General features: G+C 40.3%; 1 protein-coding gene across 2 annotated transcripts in view; it reads left to right on the top strand.

Annotated features, from left to right (window-relative positions):
- Fam135b (family with sequence similarity 135 member B) overlaps positions 1 to 24,541 on the top strand; it is a 257,618-nt gene that overhangs the window by 216,329 nt on the left and 16,748 nt on the right. For both annotated transcript variants that reach the window (XM_057792049.1, XM_057792048.1), the window contains exons 10-15: positions 5,320 to 5,475; positions 6,221 to 6,294; positions 13,501 to 13,655; positions 17,164 to 19,171; positions 21,338 to 21,504; positions 23,913 to 24,004. In XM_057792049.1, the coding sequence (XP_057648032.1) occupies positions 5,320 to 5,475; positions 6,221 to 6,294; positions 13,501 to 13,655; positions 17,164 to 19,171; positions 21,338 to 21,504; positions 23,913 to 24,004 (2,652 nt within the window). The remainder of the gene's footprint in view (positions 1 to 5,319; positions 5,476 to 6,220; positions 6,295 to 13,500; positions 13,656 to 17,163; positions 19,172 to 21,337; positions 21,505 to 23,912; positions 24,005 to 24,541) is intronic.

Here is a 24,541-nt window from a genome sequence, read left to right as displayed (position 1 = left end):
GCGCCACCTGCTGGCAAATGATGAACAGCAGCGAATGTATTTTTCTCAAGGCTTTCTGTTGCTGGTGGTGAAGAGTTGGATGGTTTCAGGTAATTTAGGCTAATTGAAAAACCCAGAGGTTTCTAGCAGAAGAGTGCCCCCGAGACATCTTTACTTGGTGTGAGAAACTGTTTGGTGCTGGTCACTGGCTACTCAGATATTCCCTCTATACATACAATCAAAGAGGAGACTGCCCATCACTTCCAGCTTAAGGAGACATTGGTTTGCTCTGTGATAAGTCAGACTCTGCCCATATGACCAGAGCAATTAGTCAGTGAGTGGAAGCAAAGGATAGCAGAGAAGGGAGGAGGGGGGAGGTCTTGGCTCTGTCTGGGAAGTTAAGGTGCCAACAAGGAACAGAGAAGGGGGTGTCAGACACCTGGGAGGGAAGGGTACTCCTCCAAGTAGAAGTAACAGCAGTGTGATTGTGAAATACATGTCACACATGAGCATGTGTTTGTGACCAGCTTCACTGCAGCATGGAGAGCATGAAACCTAGCTATAAATGGTAGACTGGAAATCTGGGTTGGGGCCCATGCTGGGGAGATGCTGAGGGTCTCCCTATAACGAATTAATCAAACAGGGTAGCTTTCCCCTTACTAAGGCTCTATAGGGTCTCCTGGGGCTTACTGAGCAGCATTGGAAAGTAAGTCTCATTAGTTTAGGTTTTGTTTTTTTTAGTATAGCAATGTAAGATTTTTTTCAAAGATATAAAAGACTTTCTGCTATTTACCCCCATGAACTTTTGGGAATTACTCAATTATCTGGTGGTTTTTCCTGGAGCTGCCCTTTTCCGTTGGGAACTATCCAAAGAAAGGACACAGCAAGAACATGAGACCTGGGTTTTGTTTTGACTGTGTCAGCCAGACCTCTTGTCAGAGGCAGGTCTTGGCTGTTCTCCTGTTACTCTAATAAACCGCCCCACCAAGAACAAGTTTCAGGAGAAAGTGTTTACTTTGATCTGCATCTTCAGGAGGTTAGTCATTACTGTGGGAAGTCACGACAGAAGCAGAGGGCAACGGACAGTGGTTACGAGCTCACTGTCTGTCTCCTTTTTGTACAGTCCAGGATCCTAGCCCAGGGAATGGTGCTGCCCACAGTGGGTGGGTGTCTTTCCACCTCCATTTACAGAATCAAGATTATCCCTGACAGGCATATCCAGAGGCTAGTGTCCAAGGTGATGTCACCAAATTGACAGTTGATGAGAGTTTGAAAGTACCTTGCTCCCAACTGGAAAGCAACCTTAGAAGGCTGATTGTCTGAGGGAAGCCCTGGTCTAGATGAGCCAGGTGAGCAAGAGGAGTTCTCAAGTCCCTGCTATGGAGGAGTTTACCTTAAGTTTATGTAGGCAGAGAATATATTAGTTTAGGACCCTATAATGAACACATACACACACACACACACACACACACACACACACCCCATTCAGCTCATTTTGAAATGATGAGGTAAAGACTCAGTTGAGAGTGACTTTAGGACTTTGGTCTTTATACCTGCTGTGGTTGTTGATATCTTCTTCCCTTGTCTAGCCAATCCTTTGGGAGGCCAGCACTAGCTCGTCATAGGTACGTATGAACTCTCATTATAGAGAGGCTGCTGGGGCTAGCAGGGAAGCACAGGGTTGCTGTGTTTCTGAGTCTCTCGTGTGCCTGCCTGCCCCTGTGTGGCAGAGACTTTGTGCATCTTTTTGTACATCACAGAACATCTCATACAGCCATCCACACTGTCTGGACATTGACCTTGTTTAAGCTCTTATGGTCTTGGTCACCCACAGAAGGAAGGTCCGATGGCTTAGCAAGGATGACAATGCCACATAATCATGTCCTTTCATCTGTCCATCAGATGCAGTAGGCTTCTTATACTCCATGTGTTTCAGCAACTCCTGGGGACAAAAAGAAACCCCAGTGCTCCTGGTGGTCTATTTTCTCCAGCTGGGTTCTACCATAGAAGCCATTGTTCCCACTCCCTTCTCAAAGCATTGGTACGAACTGGGAACAAAACATTTAACAAATGAAATTCTGAGGTTCACTTTATATACAAGCAGAGTCAGGGGTCACAGTCAAGCAAGAGAGTTAGGAGCAAGGTGTTCATTAGGATGATCTGTGAAGCATTTGGCAGGTTCTAGTATCTGGACTGCACCTCAGAGATTCTAAGATGGATGCAATCCTCTGTGGACACATGGATAGACCTTAGCCTCCAGGGGTTGTCACGTGCAGCTGACATGGAGAAGCATCTGAAAGAGCCCAGTTGATTCAGGAAGCAGGAAGAAGCCTGATCACCTGGAAGGCAGAATGTATCATTTATTCCGCAAGTTTCCATGGCCCCTACGTGACATCTAGAATACATACCTTTTACAGTACTCTGTAGGTGTATTATAGCTAAGCATGTAGTTATAAGGGAATGGAATGTTTATTCCTGGGTGTACTTATTTTTGTGTGTATTTATATTTGGCTTTTTAAAATGTAGCACACCCTGTAGCCTAAAATGAGAATGGAATAAACAGAGAAAGGCTTTAGAGGAATGAATGTGCCTAGAGCCCAGATGATCACGGCTTTGGGAGTGGTCAAGGTAGGTATGTGAGCCTTGCTCCAGAGAACTCACCTGTGATAGCAGTGGCCCCAAGATTGCTGGCTTGTTAGCAGTTAAGGCCCCTCCTTCACCTGCTACAGAAAGCCAACCACAGCTGTGTGTAATTACATAGGTCCATGTGTTGGTGATGACAGAAAAGTCCTCCCGTGGCTTAATTAGAAACTTCTGTAACCTCCTCTGAAGGTGTTTCTATAATCAACTAGGGAGAAAACAATTCTCCCAAAGACTCGTTTAATGAATATCTTTCTTTTTTCCCCTTTGCACCTCTGGTAGTTGAGCTCAGAGTTCATGCTGTGTCTGTCAGTGCCACTGTGGTGGTGTGGGATGTTTAGAGAGCAGAATCAGAAGCCAAGCAAGGCAGGGCAACATGCTGGAGGCACAGAGCATCTCTCAAGGTGCTCATCTATATATTTCTAAAGTAGAGGGTTGCTTTGCTTAGATTATCCATTACTACTGTTCTGAAAGTAGGAATACTTAGAGGTCAAGCTCCCAATACAGACAAATTGAGACAGTGGCAAGAAAGCCAGCCACACTTGTAAGAGGGATCATGAGGAAGGTCTGTATGGTCAAGGACACCTGTTCAAGAAGAGGTCAAGATAAAGGAGAGTCTGAGATGGATAGCATAGTGCTATTAGAAATAAGGGAAAATAGAATTGACCCCCAAGTCATTCCCACGTTGATGATAGTCCATACCAAAGTGACGAAGAGGATAGGAGAGGAAATCAGAAGATGAGAAAACAAGGCATTTTAAAGAGAGGATGTTGCCTGAACAATGGTCTTGTATTGCAAGTAGACAGATCTATGCATGCTGCTATAGGTAGGTCATCATGGCTGGGATAACTATTTTACATTGGATAAGAGGCAGATTATTTCCAGGGGCAAAATAGTGCTGAATGTTGGTGTAGTATATTGGCTGTCATTAGTGAAGATTCTGGTAGAAGAATCCAAATATGAGCTGCTTGGTTTGAATTCACAAGCCCCACTTTCAAGTCTAGAGTTTTCCCAGCAATGCAGCCTATTCCTGAGGTCAACTCCCCTGCCCCTTCCTCCCATTTCTCTGACCTTTCATGATGCTGTATTGACTGAGCCACCAATGTCAATGGTCATCAAAGGTGAATGCACCTCTTAGAAGATGCTGTATTTAACTGGAGTCTTGCATCTGGAAGCTAGTACTCATAATAAAGCAAGAATCTCCATGTGTTAGGAAACAACACTGTCCAGAAAACATTTCGTTGCTGCTCTCTTACTCTTAGATACCTCCTTTCACCTGCTCTGCTTTCATCCAGAATGAAACCTCAGTCCCATAACAATTACAAAACTGTATCTGGAAACAGCTGTTTGCTTTGTTCCTTCAGCGAGGAAACTGGGGCACAGGACAAAGGGGAGAAAGAGACTGGATTTGAATGGTGTGGCTTTGGAAAGCCTGGCACCACCTTGCTGGTATGCATTCCTGTCTCTGCCATTACAGAGGTCCTCTCTTACTCAGCATGGGTGCTGCTTTTTCCAGACACATTAGCAAGACAAGAAAGATGCTTATTGATGAGAATCTGGGCAGCTTCTTGTTACTCCTCAGAGAAGCATTTGATCTTCTCACCTTCTGGTAATTCAAATTTTTCCTTTAGAATATAGTCCTCCGCATTAGAAACCAGCTACATGTCCAACATATTCTCATCAAAAGAGTCTTCTCCAAACTGACTGACTTATATTGTAGTTAAGGTAACCTGGAGTCTTCCTTAAGAAGTGGTAAGTGATGGTTAAGGAGATGATGATGTCGAATGACCTGGCTAGTTAAGTACTCTGGGATTATAAGGAGTACCTTATCTACTGAGATACTGCCAAATACCTAGTGAGGTAGAGCATGTGGTATCGTGGTTAGAGAGTTCTTCAGTTAAATCCTAGCTGGGTGAAAATTGGACATTCTAATAAATCACTATTATTTTACTTTCCATGAAAGGATGGTTTTACTACTCTACCTACAAGATGATTGTATGGATTGAATGTGAAGCATGTATAAAATGTCTGGTCCTCCACCTGCAAAATAATCAGTATTATTAAATGGGAGCCAATGTGATTATAAAACACTGAGTTCAGAGTGTAATGAAATACAGAGTAGATTCTAGTGCAAGACTCTCTCCTATGGATGTGTGGGTCTATGGGAAGATACAATGGCTGATTCCCCTGTGGTGTAATAGTGCATGCTGCAGGAATCCCAGTCTAAGATGCAAATATTTTGGAAAACTGGGTTCTGAAGTGATTGGATTGGAAGTTTAGGGTAAAGAGTCGAAAATGGCTGGCAACTATTTATAAACGGAGCATAATATACTAGACAAGACATTTCTGGAAATCTAGAAATAACCCGCACTTAAAACATGCATGAAGAAGGAAGACGTAGGCTTGGGATAGTTACAGGCTACCTTGTATGATACCATGGGCTTGGAATGTTAATCTATAAACAAGAACTGCCAAATAGTTTATTCTTCTCATTGCTGCCTCTCTTAACTCCGACACTCAAAGGGACAGAATAACCCAATTCTACTTTATATAGTATGAGATCCATGCTGTAATACCACATTGTTACAGCATGCGAGGCAAAGGATAGCAGGGAAGAACACTTGGTAAAGGTCCCGAGGGGGAGGGCTGGAGCAACACAATAGAGCTAAGTCTTTGATGGATACTCTTTTCCCTCTGCAGATGCTCAACAACCCAGAGAAGATAGCTGAGCAGATAAGCAAGGATCTTGCCTGGTTGACCTCCCACCTGATGGCTCTGTGGACCCAATTCCTGGACACAGTGACTCTGCACTCCCAAGTGACCACTTATCTCACCCAGGAACATCACACTTTGAGGGTAAATTGTAAAATTCTTTAAACTCTCTGGCTACGTGTATTTATAGTGAAGGTGAAGTTTTGCAAGAGTTGGTTCATTGAGAGGAACATGACTTGGCTTTGTGCCAATTTATCAATTTCAACACTGGTCCCACTCAACTGTGAGTGAGCACTGTGATATCAAAAGCTCACTTAGCTATCCAGCCCTATTCTGCCCCTCATAAAACATCTCCTTTATCTATGTCTTATGATAGCTGAGCTTATAAAATTAACTATTGCAAGTGTCTCAATATACTTAGGAAGAAGTACTTTCAAATGTAAGGTGTTGCCCTCATCCTGGCTATATATGCATAGGTATTCATATATGGAGTGATGTGGATCTTCTCACTCTGGGCGAGAGAAATAAGTGTCTGAGAATCAGAATCCACAAAGCACATAGCAAATGCTGCTGGCTTTTGGAATTCTCCATGTTGCGCATTTATTTATAATGCCCATTTGAAAAAAAAATCTAGTATAGTAGCAAGAATAAAACGTGAATATAAAAATGCAAGCAGAACACGAATGAGTTTATAAAGATACACCACACTGTCTGGGCTAAGAGCTGTAAAGACATGTGAGCAGCTGTGGAGGGTGGAAAGCCTCTTCTTTCAGACCTCTGTTGTATTCTTTCCATTAAAACACAACCCTTAATCTCCAGACTCTCAAGCTGAGAAAATGGAGGTCACATCCACTTGAGGAATTAAGCTGTTTACATTGTCATCCCTCAGGTCCGAAGGTTTTCTGAAGCTTTCTTTTATATGGAGCACCAAAAACTTGCAGTCTTGACCTTTCAGGAAAACCTGTAAGTAATAAATCTCACACCCACTTCACCCTGTTAATGTGGCCACCCCAAGGCATTCAGCTCTCCTGCTTTGTTCCCACTTCCGTCTCCTTTCATCTCTTGCTGTGAAACAGACACTCTGCTCCCTCTGCACACACTGTCTACAATCCTGTGCAGGCAAAGGAAGTAAATACACTGGGGAGGCAGAAGCTGCAGGTGGCAGGGAAGGTCGAAAGCCAAAGATTTCTTTTGTTGAATGCCATTATGTTCTATAGAGAAAAATCCAGATTCCCTAGATCTCTGTAGACATCTGTGCTCGGTCCTCTGCAAAACGAATAGGAGCAGGTGGTAGGGCCACATGCAATGTCAGAAAAGCCCAATGATGCCGTAGCTAAAACATATATTTACCATAATAACTAATCAGAAGGAATGTTTCCTTTCTAAGATTGTGTTCTTCCAGAAAGAATTGAAAAGTATCAAGAAAGTGTGAGTGCTGATGAGAGATGAGGTTTCTCAGGTTCTCAAGGAAGATAGGTGAAGTCGTCACCAAGATCTTTTGGACACCAGTATTTTGTTTTGTATAATCTGTTCAAAAAATAATGGCAAGAAGAATCACGTTTGAGAGGCCACAACACATCCACTGGAAGAGGCTGGGGAAATTTTCAAGTTGCTTAAGACTGATGCAGAAATCTTTCTTCTTTGTATATATAAAATCCTGTTTCCTCCACAGGGTTTATTCTGTATGAGAACTAACAGTGACATTTAGTGTTTGCTTTTAGGTGGTGAAAGTGAGTGGGACAGAAAGGAACATGAATCTGCTATAAAAACTGTTTGTTTGGACACGATTAGAGTCTCCAGCAAGCACATCAATGCATGCATTCATTTATTCATTTATTTATTTATTTATTCATTCATTCATTCATTTCAGCCTTAGGCTAATTCTAAAACCAGCATTGGGAATATGAATCTGTTAAATTTAAACGTAACTTTGAGGGGCACCGAGCAAAATACAGAAATTCAGAACTACAAAAAAGTAAACAAACAAACAAACAAAAAAAACCTATGACATTCCTGTAAGTCTCCCCCAGATTCTTCTGGTAGATGTTCTGTGTCTCTCAAACAAGACTCCCCTTACCATTACTTTTTAAACAAATTATTCAAAACAAAATATTGGTGGCCAAAAGATCTTGGTTAGGTCTCCATTCATATTCCTCAGCAAACCTAAGAACCCTCATCTCTTATCAAAAGGAAACCCTTGGTGCTTGTGTTATGTTGTGTGAACTTTTTTTTTTCAGGGAATATAAACACATGTGGAAGTGAAAATCACAGAAGACATTGCTCTCTATATTTATTAATTTTCTTATCACTTGATTAAAATACTAAAGAACATCTAATTAAAGAAGGGTGGCCCACAATTTGAAGGGGCATCATGGCAAGAAGTCATGGCTGATCACATGGCCTCTAAGTCAAGCAGATCAAGAAATGTCCTCAGGTCACTTCCTCTTTATACCCATAGTATTCCGCCTGGGATCCCACCCTTGATGGTACCACATCCAAAGTGGATCTCTCCTCCTTAGTTACACTTTGGAAAAATACTCACAGACATGCCCAGAGGTGTGTCTCCTAGGTGATTCTAAATCCAGTTAAGTTGACAATGAAAATTAACCATCACACTCCATGCACAGTTTGGTTGGAATGCCAGCCTCTAGACACCTGTGCAAAGTGCTCATAATACAAGGTGTCTAGTGATGTGCAATGAGTGAGTTTTCTTCTGTTGTCAATTTAATCTTAATTAGAGCTAGTTTTGATGGTTCGTTTTGTCAATTTTATCAAATTTAGCATTATCTGGGAAGGAAAAACTAAAATCAGATGGTCCAGATTAGGTTGTTTTAAGGAAATGTCTATGGGGATTGTCCTGATCAAAATCGTGGAAGTGGGAAGACATGCCCACTGTAGGTGACACCATTTCCTAGCCAGGGCATCTTGGATTATATAAGAGTAGAAAAAGCAACCTGAGTACAGGGTGCATCTGTTATGCCTTGATCTCGACTTTGGTGGTCCAGCTGCTTTCATCTTCTCCTGGGACTTTCTGCAATGATGGATTATAATCTGGAAGTGTGATCCAAATAAATTCCTTTCCCCTTAAGTTGCTTTTATCACAGTATCAAGAAAGGAAATCGATGTACTGCTCTTAGTTTCCTGATATGGGATGTCCTTCTGTATGCTGTGAATATGTTGTATTACCATTAGTTGATAAAGAATCTGATTTGGACAACAGCCAGACAGAATAGAGCCAGGAGGGAAATCCAAGCAAAGAGACGGGAAAAAAAAGGATGAAATCAGGGAGACACCAGCAGCTGCCAGGGAAGCAATATGTGAGGTAACAGTAACACACCATATGACAGACCATAGATTAATAGAAATGGTTTAATTTAAGATGTAAAAGCTAGTTAGAAATAAGCCTGAGCCATCAGCCAAACAGTTTATAATGAATATTAAGCCTTAGAGTGGTTATTTGGTAACTGGTGGGTGGGAAAGAAACCTCCAGTTATGGTTTCCTTCATCACAAAATGGTCAAAAGTAAAAGATGAGAGGAGAAAGTGTGCAAACTACAGAAAGTGTGAACATCCACACATGGTTCACAGAGTGCAAACTACAGAAAGTGTGAACATCCACACATGGTTCACAGAGTGCAAACTACACATCCTCCCATGTGAATGCTGATAGATATGTAGGTGGTGATTGATGAGTGAACATTAATTGTCTTGTGGACAGTAGACGAGGTAAAGAATGCTGCCTTGTAGGTTTCCCATACTGACAGATAGGTAGCTTATAAACTAAGTCATTCAGGTAGTCGCAAGAATAAATATATAAGCAAGAAAAATAAGGGCATAAAAATGAGAAAGTGATATGGCTAGTGTTTTTTTTTTTTTTTGTTTGTTTGTTTGTTTGTTTTTTCGAGACAGGGTTTCTCTGTGGTTTTGGAGCCTGTCCTGGAACTAGCTCTTGTAGACCAGGCTGGTCTCGAACTCACAGAGATTCACCTGCCTCTGCCTCCCGAGTCAGAAATCTCATTTTATTTATAATTTTTTTTAAAGAAAACAAACTGTTTTCATTGTACAAACCAATCCAAGTTTCCACTCCCTCCCCTTCTCCCACCTCACCCCCCTATCCACTCCTCAGAGAGGGTAAGGCACATTGATGTGGAAGGTCCAAGGCCCTCCCTACTATATCTAGGCTGAGCAAGGTATCAACCAAAGAGACTAGGTTCCCAGAAAGCTAGTACAAGGAATAGGGATAAAACCTGGTGCCACTGACAGTGGCCCTGCTGTCTGCCTCAGTCATGCAACTGTCAACCACATTCAGAGGGACTAGTTTTGTCCTATGCTTGTTCCTTCTTAGTCCAGTTAGTGTTGGTGAACTCCTGTTAGCTCAGGTAGACTGTTTCAGTGGGTGAACCCATCATAGTCTTGACCTCTTGCTCATATTCTCATTCTTCCCACTCTTCAGCTGGACTTTGGAAGCTCAGCCCAGTGCTCTGATGTGTGTCTCTGCCTCTGTTTCCGTCAGTTGCTGGATGAAGGGTCTATGGTGATAGTCAAGATATTCATCGGTCTGTCTACAAGGCAAGGCCAGTCTAGGAACCCTCTCCTCTATTGCTTAGGGTCTTGGCTGGGGTCATCCTTGTGGATTCCTGGGAATTTCTCTAGAGCCAGGTTTCTTGCTAACCCCATATTGGCTCCCTCAATCAAGATATCTCTTTCCTTGCTCTCATCTCCGTCCTTCCTCCATCATGACTGCCCTGTTCCCTCAAGTTCTTCTCATTCCTTCCCCTCTCTCCTCTTCTTCCTCTTCCACTCTCCCTTTTCCACCCACAAGGTGAAAGATGGTATCTTAGAATTGTTTTGATTTGCATTTCTCTGATGACTAAGAATGTTGAACATTTCCTTAAGTATCTTTTGGAGATTTGAGATTCTTCTGTTGAGAGTTCTCTGTTTAGTTCAGTACCCCATTTCTTAATTGGGTTATTTCGAATTTTGATGTCTAATTTCTTGAGTTCTTAACATATTTTGGAGATCAGTCTTTTGTCTGATGTGGGGTTGGTGAAGATCTTTTCCCATTCAGTAGGCTATCTTCTTGTCTTATCGACTGTGTCCTTTGCTTTACAGAAGGCTCTCAGTTTCAGGAGGTCCCATTTATTTATTGCTGCTATCAGTGTATGTGCTACTGGGATTATATTTAGGAAGTGGTCTCCTGTGCTCATGCATTGAAGGCTGCTTCCCACTTTCTCTTCTATCAGGTTCAGTGTAGTCAGATTTATATTGAGGTCTTTAATCTGTTTGGACTTGAGTTTTGGGTATGGAGATAGATATGGGTCTATTTTCATTATTCTACATGTTGACATCCAGTTATGCCGGTATCATTTGTCAAAGATGCTTTCTTTGTTCCTTTGTATAATTTTAGCTTTTTTGTTGTTGTTGTTGTTGTTCATGGGTGTGTGGATTAAGATTCGGGTCTTTGATTTGATTCTATTGATGATGGAATGTCAGTATGCAGCAGCATAGGTGATCTCATCTCTCAAGATTCATCATAGTCTGGCCTGGAAGAGATTTCATGTCATAGATGAATCTTTACCACCTTTCAGTAGGCTGTGGAATCAATGGATGGATTTGGGACAGATCTTTATAAGTGAGATGGTCTGGATAGCACAGGACAATATATAATGTGTGACTTGGGGGATATGTGTTTGCTTATGTTTCTCAGTGTATATGTGTATATGGGTATGAGAATGTGTGTTTACCATGAACATGACTGGCCAACCATAAAGAGTAATTTGCAAAACTAAGATGAGATTTAGCCTCGGCTTATGGCAAGGCTGCTTGTAGCTGGCTGTCTTCTATGTTTGTCCCATGTCTCAATTCTCAATAATGCCTTTCACACGAGAAGGGGGAATACATGACTCTGGAAAAAGAGCATGTTGTAGGGATTCATAGTGCTGTGCCACGTCTGTAATAGGGAAGCTGAGATATCACCTCAATTTTCACAGCTCCCGTGTTAATGATTATAATAGTTTTACTTAAACTTAATTTTAATCTTAATATTATTTTATCACTTTCCCTCTTTTCTTTCCTTCTCTAGCTACTCCCATTTCCCCCTTGCTACCTCTCAAATTGTTACCTCTCTTTGTTCTTGTACATTTTTGTGTGTATTCAATATATACATATATATGTAATATACACATATATGTAATATATATACATAAATATTAAAGTAAGACCGATGTTAAGTAAGTGTTAACCAATGAAGAAGCTCATTTCTGTGGCAGAGACTAATTCTTCCTCTTTCGTGGTCATTAGTTACATGTAGCAGCTACCACACCATTTAACATTTAATAGGGCCATCCATTCCTTCTGGGCCTCGAGAGATATCTCAGGAAAATGGTTTCCATGCAAACCTAAACACCCAAGTTCAGATCCCCAGTTGCCATGTAAGAAACATGGTGTTATGGCAAACACTTACAATACCAGCACTGCGGAAGAAGAAACAGTAGGATCCTTGGAGTTTGTTGACCAACGAGTTTAGCTGAATTAGTGAGCTTCAGGTTCAGGCTGACAAGCTTCACTATAATCTGTATGGAAGCTAGAGACCCAGAGAAACTGAGGATGTGGGTCAGCCACATCTGAAGATTTTAGACCAGAGGACCAGTTTCATGGCTAACAGCCTGAAGACCTGAGGGGTAAAGGTTCTGCTATGAGCCCCAAAGTCCAAAAGTTGGAAAACCTGGAATCATGATGTCAAATAAGAGGAGAAAACAGAGATATCCTGGTTTCAGAAAAAAAATGTGTACCCTGTCCATGCGCATTCTGTCTAGGTGCTCAGCCTGTCAGATGGCGGCTGTCCACCTTGAAGGTGGATCTGGGAGGCCTGTATCACCAGCAATGTCTTCTGGCTACAGCTTTCCATACTCAGGAGATCAAAGGTGGGATGGAGTGAAGAACTGACTGAAACAAAATCATATTTAAATATCCAAATAGTTGAATATTCAAAGAGGCATAAAGATACAATAACCTCTAGAGCTTTGAATAAGAGAAAAAATAACACATTTTTGTGTAGAAAATGGGAAAAAATAGAAAATATATGATAAACATATTTAATCCATAAAATTTACATGTCTTGCCTTAATTAACATTTTATATGTATATTTATATGAAATCTATATATGCTATCAATCCTACATGTGTTTGTGTTAAACTCATGGTGCTTCTGTTGATGATGATGTGATGCTTAGAGGATTTGTTGTGGACCTGTGTAGAGTTACACATCACATTTATTTCGTGGAGGTAAATAGTCCACATGGCTGGGAAGTGAGATGAGCGTGTCCAGAACACAGCCTGCTACATAAAGAGATGCAGGCAGGCAGCAGGCAGCCAGCCAGGGCAGACACATGGTCAGTCTTCTCCTAAACTTAAGTTCCCTAAGTCCCTAAGTTCTCCTTCCTTGGAGAAAAGTGATTGAGTTCTTACACACAAAAATTGTAAAACATTATTTATCTTTTCTTTCATGAGATAACATGAATTTGCTCTATTCTGAGGAGGTGAAGTTGTATGTCCCTCCAAACTTTTAAAATATTAAGTAGTAATAGCTTCAGATTCTGAAATCAAATTATTATTTATTGGTTGAAGGATGTTTAGATCTTGAAGAATAAATACAAGCTTTTAACGTTCCTTTATAGAGAAACAAGACATACGATGCCTGAATTCATTAGCTTACACACCAATAAACACTGTCAGTATCTACATAGTAACAGAAGTACTTACTTCAGGTGGCTCTTCATTCAGCTGCACCAAAATATAACTCAGACTCTAAGTAGCTTAAAAAGTTTAAGATGCTGGAGTAATATATGAGTAAATTTAACTTTCTCTTCCAAAGCACACATTTTAGATTTGTAGCCTTTTCTTAACTAGCCTTTTAGTAGCATGATGCTAATTACTTTCCACTAACCAGTAGGGGTAGCTCAGTACCACAATTCATTGCACCAACCCTAATTCCTGGAGCAGTTCCTCAGCAAAGCAGACTGTCACTTTGAGCAACATCTTATATGGAGCAGGCAGACGGTCTTACCTGCATCTGCTAACATCATGGTTAATGCTTTTTTTTGGTGGGGGGTGTAAGACTACTTAAAACTTCCAACCCTGTTTGGTTGATTACCTTCTGTGCACCCCCCAGGATCCAGACCCACAGCCAGCTATCTCTGGACATCCGGAACTCAGAGTACCTCACCAGCATGCCCCCACTGCCCGCAGAGTGCCTGGATATTGATGGTGACTGGAACACCCTGCCCGTTATCTTTGAGGACAGATATGTGGACTGCCCTGTCTCAGGTTTGTCTTTCTCTGTTGTGTTGAAAAGACTCAGGAATTAGGCTTTCCATGTAAGTATTGGTACATTAACAGACAGTGCCATTGGAGATTTGCGTTGGCGGGGGAGGTGTCACTGTTCACAAGAGTGTGAGCAAATTGAGGCAGTATTTTCTCTTTAAAGGGGAAGGAAGAGTTAGCCTCCCTGGCCCCTTCTGGATCAAAATGTCCTTGGCACTTGTGGTTTCACCTATTGAATTACCTATATAATGAGAAATACATAAACACATACACATGTGCGCACATACACACACACAACCTAAAGACTGGTGAGATCTTTTGTTTTCTCAAGAGTACAATTTTAACAATATTCATTTCATTTCTTTCTTTCTTTCTTTTTTTTCTTTTTTTTTTTTTTGAAACAGGGTTTCTCTGTAGCTGTATTGGAACTAGCTCTTGTAAACCAGGCTGGCCTCGAACTCACAGAGATCTGCCTGTGCTGGTATTAAAGGTGTGCACCACCACTGCCTGTCAGTATATTCATTTCTTATTGAACTTCAACGACACCGTGCTAGTGCTTGTTTTGTGTTGCTGGTGGTGATTGAGGTTGTTTTGTTGGTTGGTTAATGGTTTCTTGAGAAAGGATTTTTCTAGGTCATTCTAGATGGCCATTCACTAATTCAAGAACCTGTTTGATGAATACCTCAAGGCAGGTCAAGGACTTGAAAAATTGGGCTGTGTAACTATGAGACATCATGAACAAAAATCTCAGGGAGAGAAGGAACAAGGTATTACGTCTTGTTTGTATACCAGTGTTCAGCGTGGCTATACTGTTTGTCAGTAAACCCAGAGATCAACTGCAGAATGACCAGACATGAAGAAATGAGTGTCCCCTTTCTGTTCTCCTTATAACTCGACCACAGAAACCCAACACCTTTACCAGAATATGTCAAGTCCTGTATTGTCGGTTTAACCAAGTGGTTTATTTATTTAATCCTTTAAGTAATGTATACAGCTTCAGAGAAGGAGACTGAGGCTTAAGTAGGAGAAGTATGTGGGAAAGACAATGCATCAATAAACAACCAAAGTCAACTCCTTAATTCCAGAGTCCAGACTCTGCTCTATGAGCTTCCTGAGGTGTTTTAAGCCAGGCTAGTCTGCTTGTCATTTTATACAGTGGATTGAAATGGCTACATTTCAGAACTTTTGCATCTACAGTCTTAAGAGTGTGGAATCTAGGGGATGCATAGGGACACAGCAAGTTTGCAAACATGAATTTGGTTTCCAGCTGTACTCTGACATCTAGTGTCAAGTAAATGTATGACAAGTGAAGTGTGTACTGAACAATACTAAATCTCCAACCCAAATGGTAAGTTTTTAACGTATCTACACACGTATGCATGTGTGTGTGCACGTATTTGTGTGTGTGTTTATATGCTTGTATTTTCATTAATGCATACCTCTTATATAATTCCCAGAAAAAGTCGACAGTTGAAGCAACTAAGCACCAATTATATGAACCTCTGATATTTGCACATCAGAATTGGGTGCAGATTGTTTTTCAGTCTTTTTAATATCAGATCTTGATAAATATTCCAGTGAGCATAAATTTAAGCCTTTATGCATGTGATTCTTTCATACACACATAATTCTTAACAAGACAACTCTTCCTTTGAGTGCTTCCCAATATTTTGAAGATCCCATCAAGGCAAAAGCTTATTTACTCTTTGTGTTTGTTTGTTTCATTTTGTTACTTTTTTCGAGACATGGTTTCTCTGTGTAGCTTTGGAGGCTGTCCTGGAACTTGCTCTGTAGACCACGCTGGCCTCGAACTCACAGAGATCTGCCTACCTCTGCCTCCTTATAGCAAATGTCCACTTGCCGTCTTGCCAACACAATGCCTAGTCATGCTAGTATAGCCCTGGATGGAACTAAACATCATTGTGGTAATTATATTCAAGCCAATACAAACAATCTTTACTATGTTAGATTCCTGTTCTTGGCTTAGACCCTTTCAGGAACACAAATTAAATATGTACCACACAGGATGTCAGCCTTCAGGCTACAGGGATAAAACACAAGCTGTCACTTTCATGGGGACAGGAGTTCACAAATAGATCATCACATGGTGGTAGGATGTACAACAGTACCTGTGTGTGGGAGAGACATTGGGGAATTTTCAAAAGAGTATACTGGTCTTGCTGCAGGCCGAGGAAAAGTCTTCAGAGGAAAGCAAATGCTTCCTGTTATCATTGGTTACACCCAGGTAAAGGAGGAATTCATTCCTCCCTCAATCTAATTACAAATTGCACTGAATGTTATTAGAGAGTCATGTATCAAACCTCATGTGGTTTGTAATTAGTATATGTATGGCTTAATTCATGACAGCATTTAAGAGAAGTTGTATTGATTTAGCTTCTATTAAAACGACATGAAGCCTTTATCTTATATTTTGATTTTTAAATTAACATATGAAGTAATGGATTTCTTTATTATATTTTATACCCATTTTTTAATTTTTTTAAATATTTCATATACTATATTTTCTTCATATTTACCCTCTCCCCAACTCTTCCCTATTATTCTACCCACCTGACTTTCTCTTCTGTTAAGAACTGCCCCCCCTCCCAACTCATCAAGTCCAATTTGTGTTGCCCAAATGTTCTTAGAGGGATCATGGTTGACTTTCTTTTTCTCCACTGCCTCATTTGCCCCATTGCTCCTCTGCAGATCCCTTTTTCCTCTTTGCTTGCCTCCACAGTTGCTAGGAGTGTAAACTGCTATAGCCACTACATGAATTCAGGTCACTGACTACAAATTCTTGGTTCACGTAATTCACCCATGTTTAATGATATTCTGGGACGACTCAGAGAACTTGGAAAGGAACTATGCCCATGCTTAAAGTTTTATTGTTATGAATGAAAGACAGCTATATCCCCTGAAATGAAAGTAGGAGATGGGGGAGGGAAGGTTGAGGGCAGAGAGGCAGAAAGAAAGAAGGGAGAGAAAGAGGATTTATAGGTTGAAGCTTAGTCAGAAGTTTTGGTGTTCTTAAGACTTTTTCTTCTCCTGGAGAATCCATCCATCTTTGTTGTCAATCTACAAGTCTGAGGAGCTCATCTGAGTCACAAGATCTGAGCTGTGCATTGATATTTTCTTATGTGGACAAGATTGTGTGAGCCACTGGCCTCACATGAGTGCAATCCTTTCACAGAGGTCTGATGGATGTTTCTTTGCCCTTGACCTGCCCCTGCCCACTAATCACATATTTTGTCATGTCCATATCCTCGATTATCTCACCAACATAAATCATTCGGGATTTTAACATGAGTCACTTGGTTAGCTTAAACTACCTGTATACCTCTGAATAAGAAAGTTTTTCCTATAGCTTGAGAGCTTTAAACACTCGGAAGGTCATCCCCTTCAAAAAGTAGTAATACAGGATTGTTCAATTGTTTTTATGCAATTAGGCATTTGAATAATTTATAATATTTATTTTAAGCTACAATACAATTTTCTTCTTTTGTTATAGGGCATAATTTGAGTGTTTATCCTAATTTTGATGTCCCAGTGACAAGTCCTGCAATAATGAATCTAAAAGGGAAAGAAAAGAATCTTATAAATCAAAAGTCATCTTTGAGGAAAGACCTTCCATTATCTCCTACAAAGGCACCCCAGTTGGGCTCTGATGAAGATGTTATTAGGTGTCCAGAAATGGAAGAGAGTGTCTCCACACAGAATCCTGTGGATGTGTGCTCAGAATCTCAGGTGTATTTGACCATTGGTGAATTCCAAAACAAGGCTGTCATGCCTGAAGGTGAATGCTGGACTGGCCCAAGGTCTGACGCTGTGCGAGATTCAGATGTGGATATCCACAGGAAAAGTCCAGGTCCGGAAGATGGAAAGACCCCAGCATTGACCTACATTGACGTAAAATCTAGCAATAAGAACCACCCTAGAGCTGAGCCTATGCTGGGCCTTAATGTGCACCATGAGCACAGGCGCTCTCAGGACAGCTATGATCTTGTTAAGACTCTGCCAAGCAATGCTGTAGCGGGAATAAGTCAGAATAATGCTGTCTCTTTAAATGAAACAGCTGCCCTTGAGTTCAGGACTCTAGGAAGGGGAGCAGACCAGGAGGGAAAGCCTGTACTGCTGAGCCTGAAGCTCACCCCTGCTGAGCCCTGTGACTCATTAAACACCCCACACAGGGAACCTTTGGACACCACATCTTCCCTGCAGGACCATGCAGAAGAGCAGGAAGATCTGTCAGCACTCTCTGGCATCATCAAGAGGTCAGCCTCCATCATATCTGACTCAGGCATTGAAAGCGAACCAAGTTCCGTTGCCTGGTCCGAGGCCCGAAGCAGGGTGTTGGAGTTACCCAGTGATCGTGAAGTTTTACACCAGGTGGTTCGAAGGCATGGCCACCACAGGAACTCTTTAGAGGGTGGCCATACAGAAAGCAACACCAGTCTGCCCAGTGGCATCCAGGCTTCTCTTACCTCTATCAGCTCTTTGCCTTTTGAAGATGAGGAGCGCGAGTTGGCACTTACTAAGCTAACCAAGTCTGTCTCTGCACCCCAGATCAGCAGCCCTGAGGATACTGCTGAAGGTGCAGACACCATGAAGCACACAGGAGGATTTTCTGAAGACCTGGACAGTTCTAGCAAGGACAACAGTTCACCTGGACACAGTTCTCATTCTTCTGGTGACTCCAGAGTCCAGGATGTCAGGGCAGGACACTCTCTTGCAGATATAACTTTAGAATCTGACAGAGCCCAGGGTCCTGGGTACATAGACATTCCTAAAGGTGAAGAGAACCAGTCCGATCCTCAAGGACCCTGCTGTCTGGATGGCACAGCTAGGAACATGCCAAGTGTTGAAACCAAAGTTCTTAACTTAAAAATACCATGTTCTATAGTGCTTGAAAATTCTAAGACCAGATCTTTTCAAAGAACAGTAGTGGAGACCACAAAAGGCAAACCTAAAGAATCAAGTGGGGATAAACACATACTCCCCAACCACAGCATTTCAGAAGCCAGGGCTGTGTCTCACAACAGGGTGCCTGAAATCAGGAGTACAGCTGCTCTTGAAGCTGTCAACTTGAACTCTCCAGGTCTACGAACTGATTCATCAAGTGTCAACGATACCATGCCGTTGAATAGAAGACATAATGCCTCTCTGGAGGTCAAACATGAAGCAGGCACTGTGTGCCCCACTGTGACTCACGCTATTGCCTCCCAAGTGTCACGAAACCAAGAGCTAAAGACAGGAACTTCCATGTCTGGGTCCCACTTGAACTCCGCAGAGGCCTTTACCCTGGACAGCCTAAAGGCAGTGGAGGTCGTTAACTTGTCTGTGTCTTGCACTGCTACCTGTCTCCCTTTCTCGTCTGTACCCAAGGAGACCCCCGCTAGGGCTGGACTCTCTTCTAAACAAAGCCTAGCCCCCATCACTCATCAACCTTTGGGCTCTTTTGGAGTTGTTTCTACCCATTCCAGCAAGCTGGAAGAAGAAGTCAGTGAAAGGATGTTCAGGTAAGCTTGTGGAGAGCTCACAGGTCATTGAGGTTTTCCCCAGATTTTCTCAGTTTCATGCATACTATGTAAACACGGAGGTATTTGATATTTTTGATTACTTAAATAGAGCAATAGTGTACATATCATGCAATTCAGAATGTCTAAGTAATTAAAACAATAATTACAAATAAGACCAATATAATATGACATAGTTTTATACAGAATTTTATATAAAGATATTTGTCCCTTAAATATATTCATTTTTTAATAATAATAGGATTATTGTGACACTTCTTAATTATTTTTCCTGCTTAAAATATTTGAAACATCTTTCTCTATAAGTTAATTTTCATTCAGTATTTTAATGTTTCCATAGTAATCCATTGTAAGGATGTACCATAGCTTATTAACCAAATTCTTAATGGGAATTTTTTACATTTTTATTTTGATATACAACTGTCTTACAACACTACTGTGACTCCACCTTTTCATATTTTGAAAAACGAGATTTTAGGACCTTTGAGGGAATAGAACTCTGCCAGATTTGCCTCCCAGATTTCCTTTAAGATTATGAACTTCTCAAAGCCACCATTTTTTCAGTAGTAGCATATATAGCTTGATCATTGGTTCGTACTGTATTCATTTTTTTTGCCTTCAATTGTCAGCTATAGATTTTATTGGGTACGTAATAGAAAAATTTTGTCAGAGTACCTCATACTCTTTCTTCTCTTGTCAACTACTAATAATTACTGATTTTTACATAAAGAAAAAGCCCAGGCAGGTAAGCATTGGATATATTGTTAATAAATAGCATCAAATACCTGTGACAGTCCTATGACACTGGTCACCAATTCAAGAAGTCCAGCTAGACACTGTCAAAAAGCTGGGTCAGAGTCATCCCTGCGCTAACTGCAGAAAAAACCAGGCAGACAAGAAAAGCAACCAAGGCTATAATGTTAGGCAAATATGATTATTCCTGTGTGTCCAGCAGCAGTGCATGTACATATAGAGAAAGCAGTCAGAAGAAACACTTTAGAGGACAGAATGTCTTCACCAAGGGAACATAGATGAAGATGCTGATGCTAATGCTAGAACATCACTGACTTGAAAATCCATAAGTGTACATTATCTAAGATCCAAACGTTTTTATTTTGTTTTGTACTGTTCTAGAGAAAAACTAGGACCTTGCTTTTTTAGAAAATAAATATAAATTTAAATTGTATTTTCATGCTATTGAAATCTAAAATATTTTAATGGCTGGTGGAACAACACATATAAGGAATTTTGTAACACGAAATTATTTTATGTTCAACATAATAAAACTATTTTATGAAAATACCTTACCTCAGGTAATGTGCTTAGACCACATAGAAAACAAAACTTAGTTCTATGTATAGACATGGTCCCATCCTCAGGTTATCTCAGTCTGTTTATGTGTATATACCTAAATCTTAAAAGCAGCTGCAACAACCACAACTGAAAACTGAAACTCTTCTAGTCTCAAGCATTTTAGATAACCAATAATCATCAGAAGTGATAAAACCAAGATTCCAACCTTCATAATCTTATCTGTAAACCAGTGTTGTTAACCACTATCTTGTCAAGTGACCACACAAACACATCATAGCTGGGTATAAAAGTCATTTCTGGAATCCACAATACACCAAAGCCTACAGAAACCAAGCCAAGTCAAGCCAAACCAAGCCAAGTAGTTTATGGTAATAACCAGAAAACAAGCAAACAAAGCCAAAATAAAACAAAGAAATAGAAAAACCTGCATTGCTGTTGGGAATGGGGGGAAATAGTACTTGAAAGAAAGATGGAAGCCAAACCATGTTGGGCTTGTATGATAGGAAAGAAACTTACCTTCTAAGGAGATAAATTTAAAGAAGTTCATGTCCTATAGCTGCACAGCGTCTACCCAGTCTCCTGCTAAATGCAAGATTAAAATAGAAATTTTCAGAATAAAACTCTTCCTGTGGTTCAGTGGGGGGTATTTTCTTGCTCTCTTGTTAAGAATGAAGCTTTGCTCTCCAGCATTTCCCTTATGGTTTCATTTAGCATTTGATACTCAGAAGACAATTTGTTTGTGAATACAAGTCACTCCTGCATATCAGCCCCACTCATTCCCTGCTCACCATGGAACACACAGCATGGCTTGTGATTAATTGGTATATTCTCCAGTTTTTATCAGGCCAAAGAAAAGTTTAAAAAAGAACTGAAGATTGAAGGATTTCTGTACAGTGACTTATCTGTACTAGCTTCTGATATACCATATTTCCCACCAGAGGAAGAGGAGGAAAACTTGGAAGATGGGATTCACCTGGTGGTCTGTGTCCATGGCCTGGATGGTAAGTTCTAAAGAAGTTTCTTTCTCAAATTACTATACAACATTCAGTTTATGTCTCTAAAACTAACCAAACAACAACCACAAAAACATTGCTGTCAAGGGAAATGGTTACATACATACATACACACATATCATTAATTAATTAATTCAGTGATGTGAATTTTACCAATCAATAGTATAAATAATTGTATAGCCAATGAAATTAGTATTCTGAATAAAAGAAAGACTGGAGTAAATGGTTGAAGAAGTGGACATATTGCTAGAATGAATACCTCTGTGAAATGCTGGAGTTGATGAAATTTATGAGTGAATAGGATAGTCCTAGAAGAAGATATGGAGGGGAAGGAATAAAGGATGCACTTCTAGGAGCTTATATTAGTGACTGCAACTATTTTGTTGTTCATTTTGTTCATCTCTCACTTATGCAGAACCTTTTGTGTATTGGACACTGCCCTGTTCTAGGATTAATAGAGATGAGTGACCATGACATTTATTTGCTCAATGTCACTAATAGTGATTCCTACATCTCATTTTGAAAATTCAAAAATTTTTGGCAATGTGAGAAATCTGGGGTTTCAAAAACTGGCTCAGTGGTTAAGAGCACTTGCTGCTCTTTCAGCAGACCTGAGTCTGGTTCTCAGCACCTATGATGAATGGCTCACAAACTCTATAATCAAGGTATAAAATGTCTTTCTCTGTTCTCTGAGACTACCTGGATACCTGTGGCATTCACTCACCTAGATATACACATAAATAAAAAATCTTTAAAGTAAGAACTCTGGTTAGACCATAGGGTTTTTATGTTACCTCATGAAAATTGAGAAAGAGTTGTGTAACAAAGGTAGAGATGATTTGCCTGTATTGTACTGCTTCGGAGAGATGAGCTACCCATGATCACATCCCCTGGGTCACAGATCAAACGAATAACAAATGATCACAAAGACGGCTTTCAGAATATTACTTCTGTAGTTCAAGGTGCATGTCTATAACCTCTTCAGAATTTTATAGAACCGGTTTATTCAAATCTGTCTAATATGTTTATATTAAGAACTGAGTACATTAAGACAAGTTATGAATATTTACACAGGCTCTCTGTCATGCCAAAAAGCTCAAAACATATCTTGTTATAAATGTTCTCAGTCTAACACTTTATTAAAGAAAATTGTTTTAGAAAGCTTTAGGTTCCAGAAACTTTTTACTCTTAGTATCTTTAGGAGAGAAGGATATTTTATTCTCAAATTCTTCATGTTAAAGATAAATAGTATCAACTTTTTTAAAAACCCACTCCTAAAATGTCATTAGGGAGATTTAGGCAATAACATGAGTGAATCTGAATGTTATTTAGCTGCTGGCATAAACAGAGTTATGAAATTTAACTTTCTAAGAGAAAATATGTATTCTCCTAAAAGAACATGACCTTCCAATGACCTTGAGGCTTTCAAGTTTGAGAAAAAGCTCTAATAGGTTACTGGATGATTAGCATCTAGGAATATTCACATTGAGGATTAGCATCTAGGAATATTCACATTGAGGTTTGTCTCTAATCTTGAATTCTTCCAAATATCATGTGTTTTTGTTAATACACATTTGCATCATTGGGAGAATTCATAAAGAATGATATAAAATTAGTTGTTATTTGATTTACAGTGTAGATGTTCTCTGATACCATGATCTGTGTGGTTGATTTACATTGCAAAGCATGCTACCAAATTATCCAAATAGGTTGTAACTCCTTTTCAACTCTACAGGGACCCAGGAGAGAGGAACATGCCACACATTAATGTAGATACATTAGAATGCCCATGGGCAGAATGAAATGTATGCCTTATGTATTCTGTTTTAACAAATCCACTTTCCGTGTAACATTTTATGCCAACAAAATATTTTATTTACTGTTTGTGCCTCTCATATTAGCAACTTCCTGGAATTAGCAACTATTTATTCCTCGACCCTTGATGATACTCTTGGACATTTGCAAGTTTACTAATCCATTATTCCTTGGCTTAGGAGTAATTCTTTTATTTATACTAGAGTCAATTATTCATCTCTTTCTGATATCTATAAATGGTAGGCAAGTAATTAAGAGGGGACTGCCACATTGTGCCAGCTCAGCCACCAGGCAGCTCCTTCCAAAAACCTGTTTAGAGAGTAGTGTTCTGGGAAAGAAAGAAAACTGATGTGGCAGATTGAGGAATAATTCCCTTGAAGGAGGGCCATTTGAAAGAGCCCACCTCTTTGTGTGTGCATGAGCTGAGGTAGCAAGAGGGGAGGATAGGGCGTTGCTTCAGCTATTTCTGTTATCTGCTCAAAAATGAAAAATAAATCTAATTATACTGTGAGACATGGTGAGAAAGAAATCATTGGTGGCTTATGATTACTTATAGGACTGGTATCATCTGTCATTTACAGGGAACAGTGCAGACCTACGGCTGGTGAAGACTTTCATAGAACTGGGGCTCCCTGGGGGAAAATTGGACTTCCTAATGTCTGAAAAAAATCAGGTAAGATGACAGAAACGTTGCGTTGAGAGAACATTGGGTTTGAAAGAGTCTCCTAAAGGCACCATGATGCTCTGTGGACACATGAAGTGAATGGGGAATATTCAAGGATAATACAAAATTCTTGGTGATTTAGAGGAAAAAAAACCCTTACTGTATTGTTTTGGGAATCTAAGGAAAAATATGAATTAATGATAAGAGCTAGCATGTATTAGCTGACTGGAGCCTTTTGGCTTAATTGGGCATTGGGAATATGGCAGCTTGGAGTACCTACTATGTGGTCATCCATGTAGTCACAGTGGGGACAGAGCATTGTTGCCTGCAGCTGTACAAAGTAAGGAGCCAGGTTGTGATTGCTTTTTAATCAGACATGGTAGATCGAGGCTGTGAAAGGTGCTAAGAGTCAAAAGGGCACTAGCAAATGAATGAGCAAGAGCTAAAGATGACCAGAGAGTGGGGTAAATGAGTCATAAGCATCCTTATGAAGGATGCTTGAAGAATAGAGCTGTTAACAAGCAAGAGGCCTCATGAAAGTGATAG

The sequence above is a fragment of the Chionomys nivalis genome, chromosome 17 (genome assembly GCF_950005125.1).
Source record: "Chionomys nivalis chromosome 17, mChiNiv1.1, whole genome shotgun sequence".
In the NCBI taxonomy this organism is placed as follows: domain Eukaryota; kingdom Metazoa; phylum Chordata; class Mammalia; order Rodentia; family Cricetidae; genus Chionomys; species Chionomys nivalis.
This window is presented reverse-complemented; position numbering and strand designations above follow the sequence as displayed.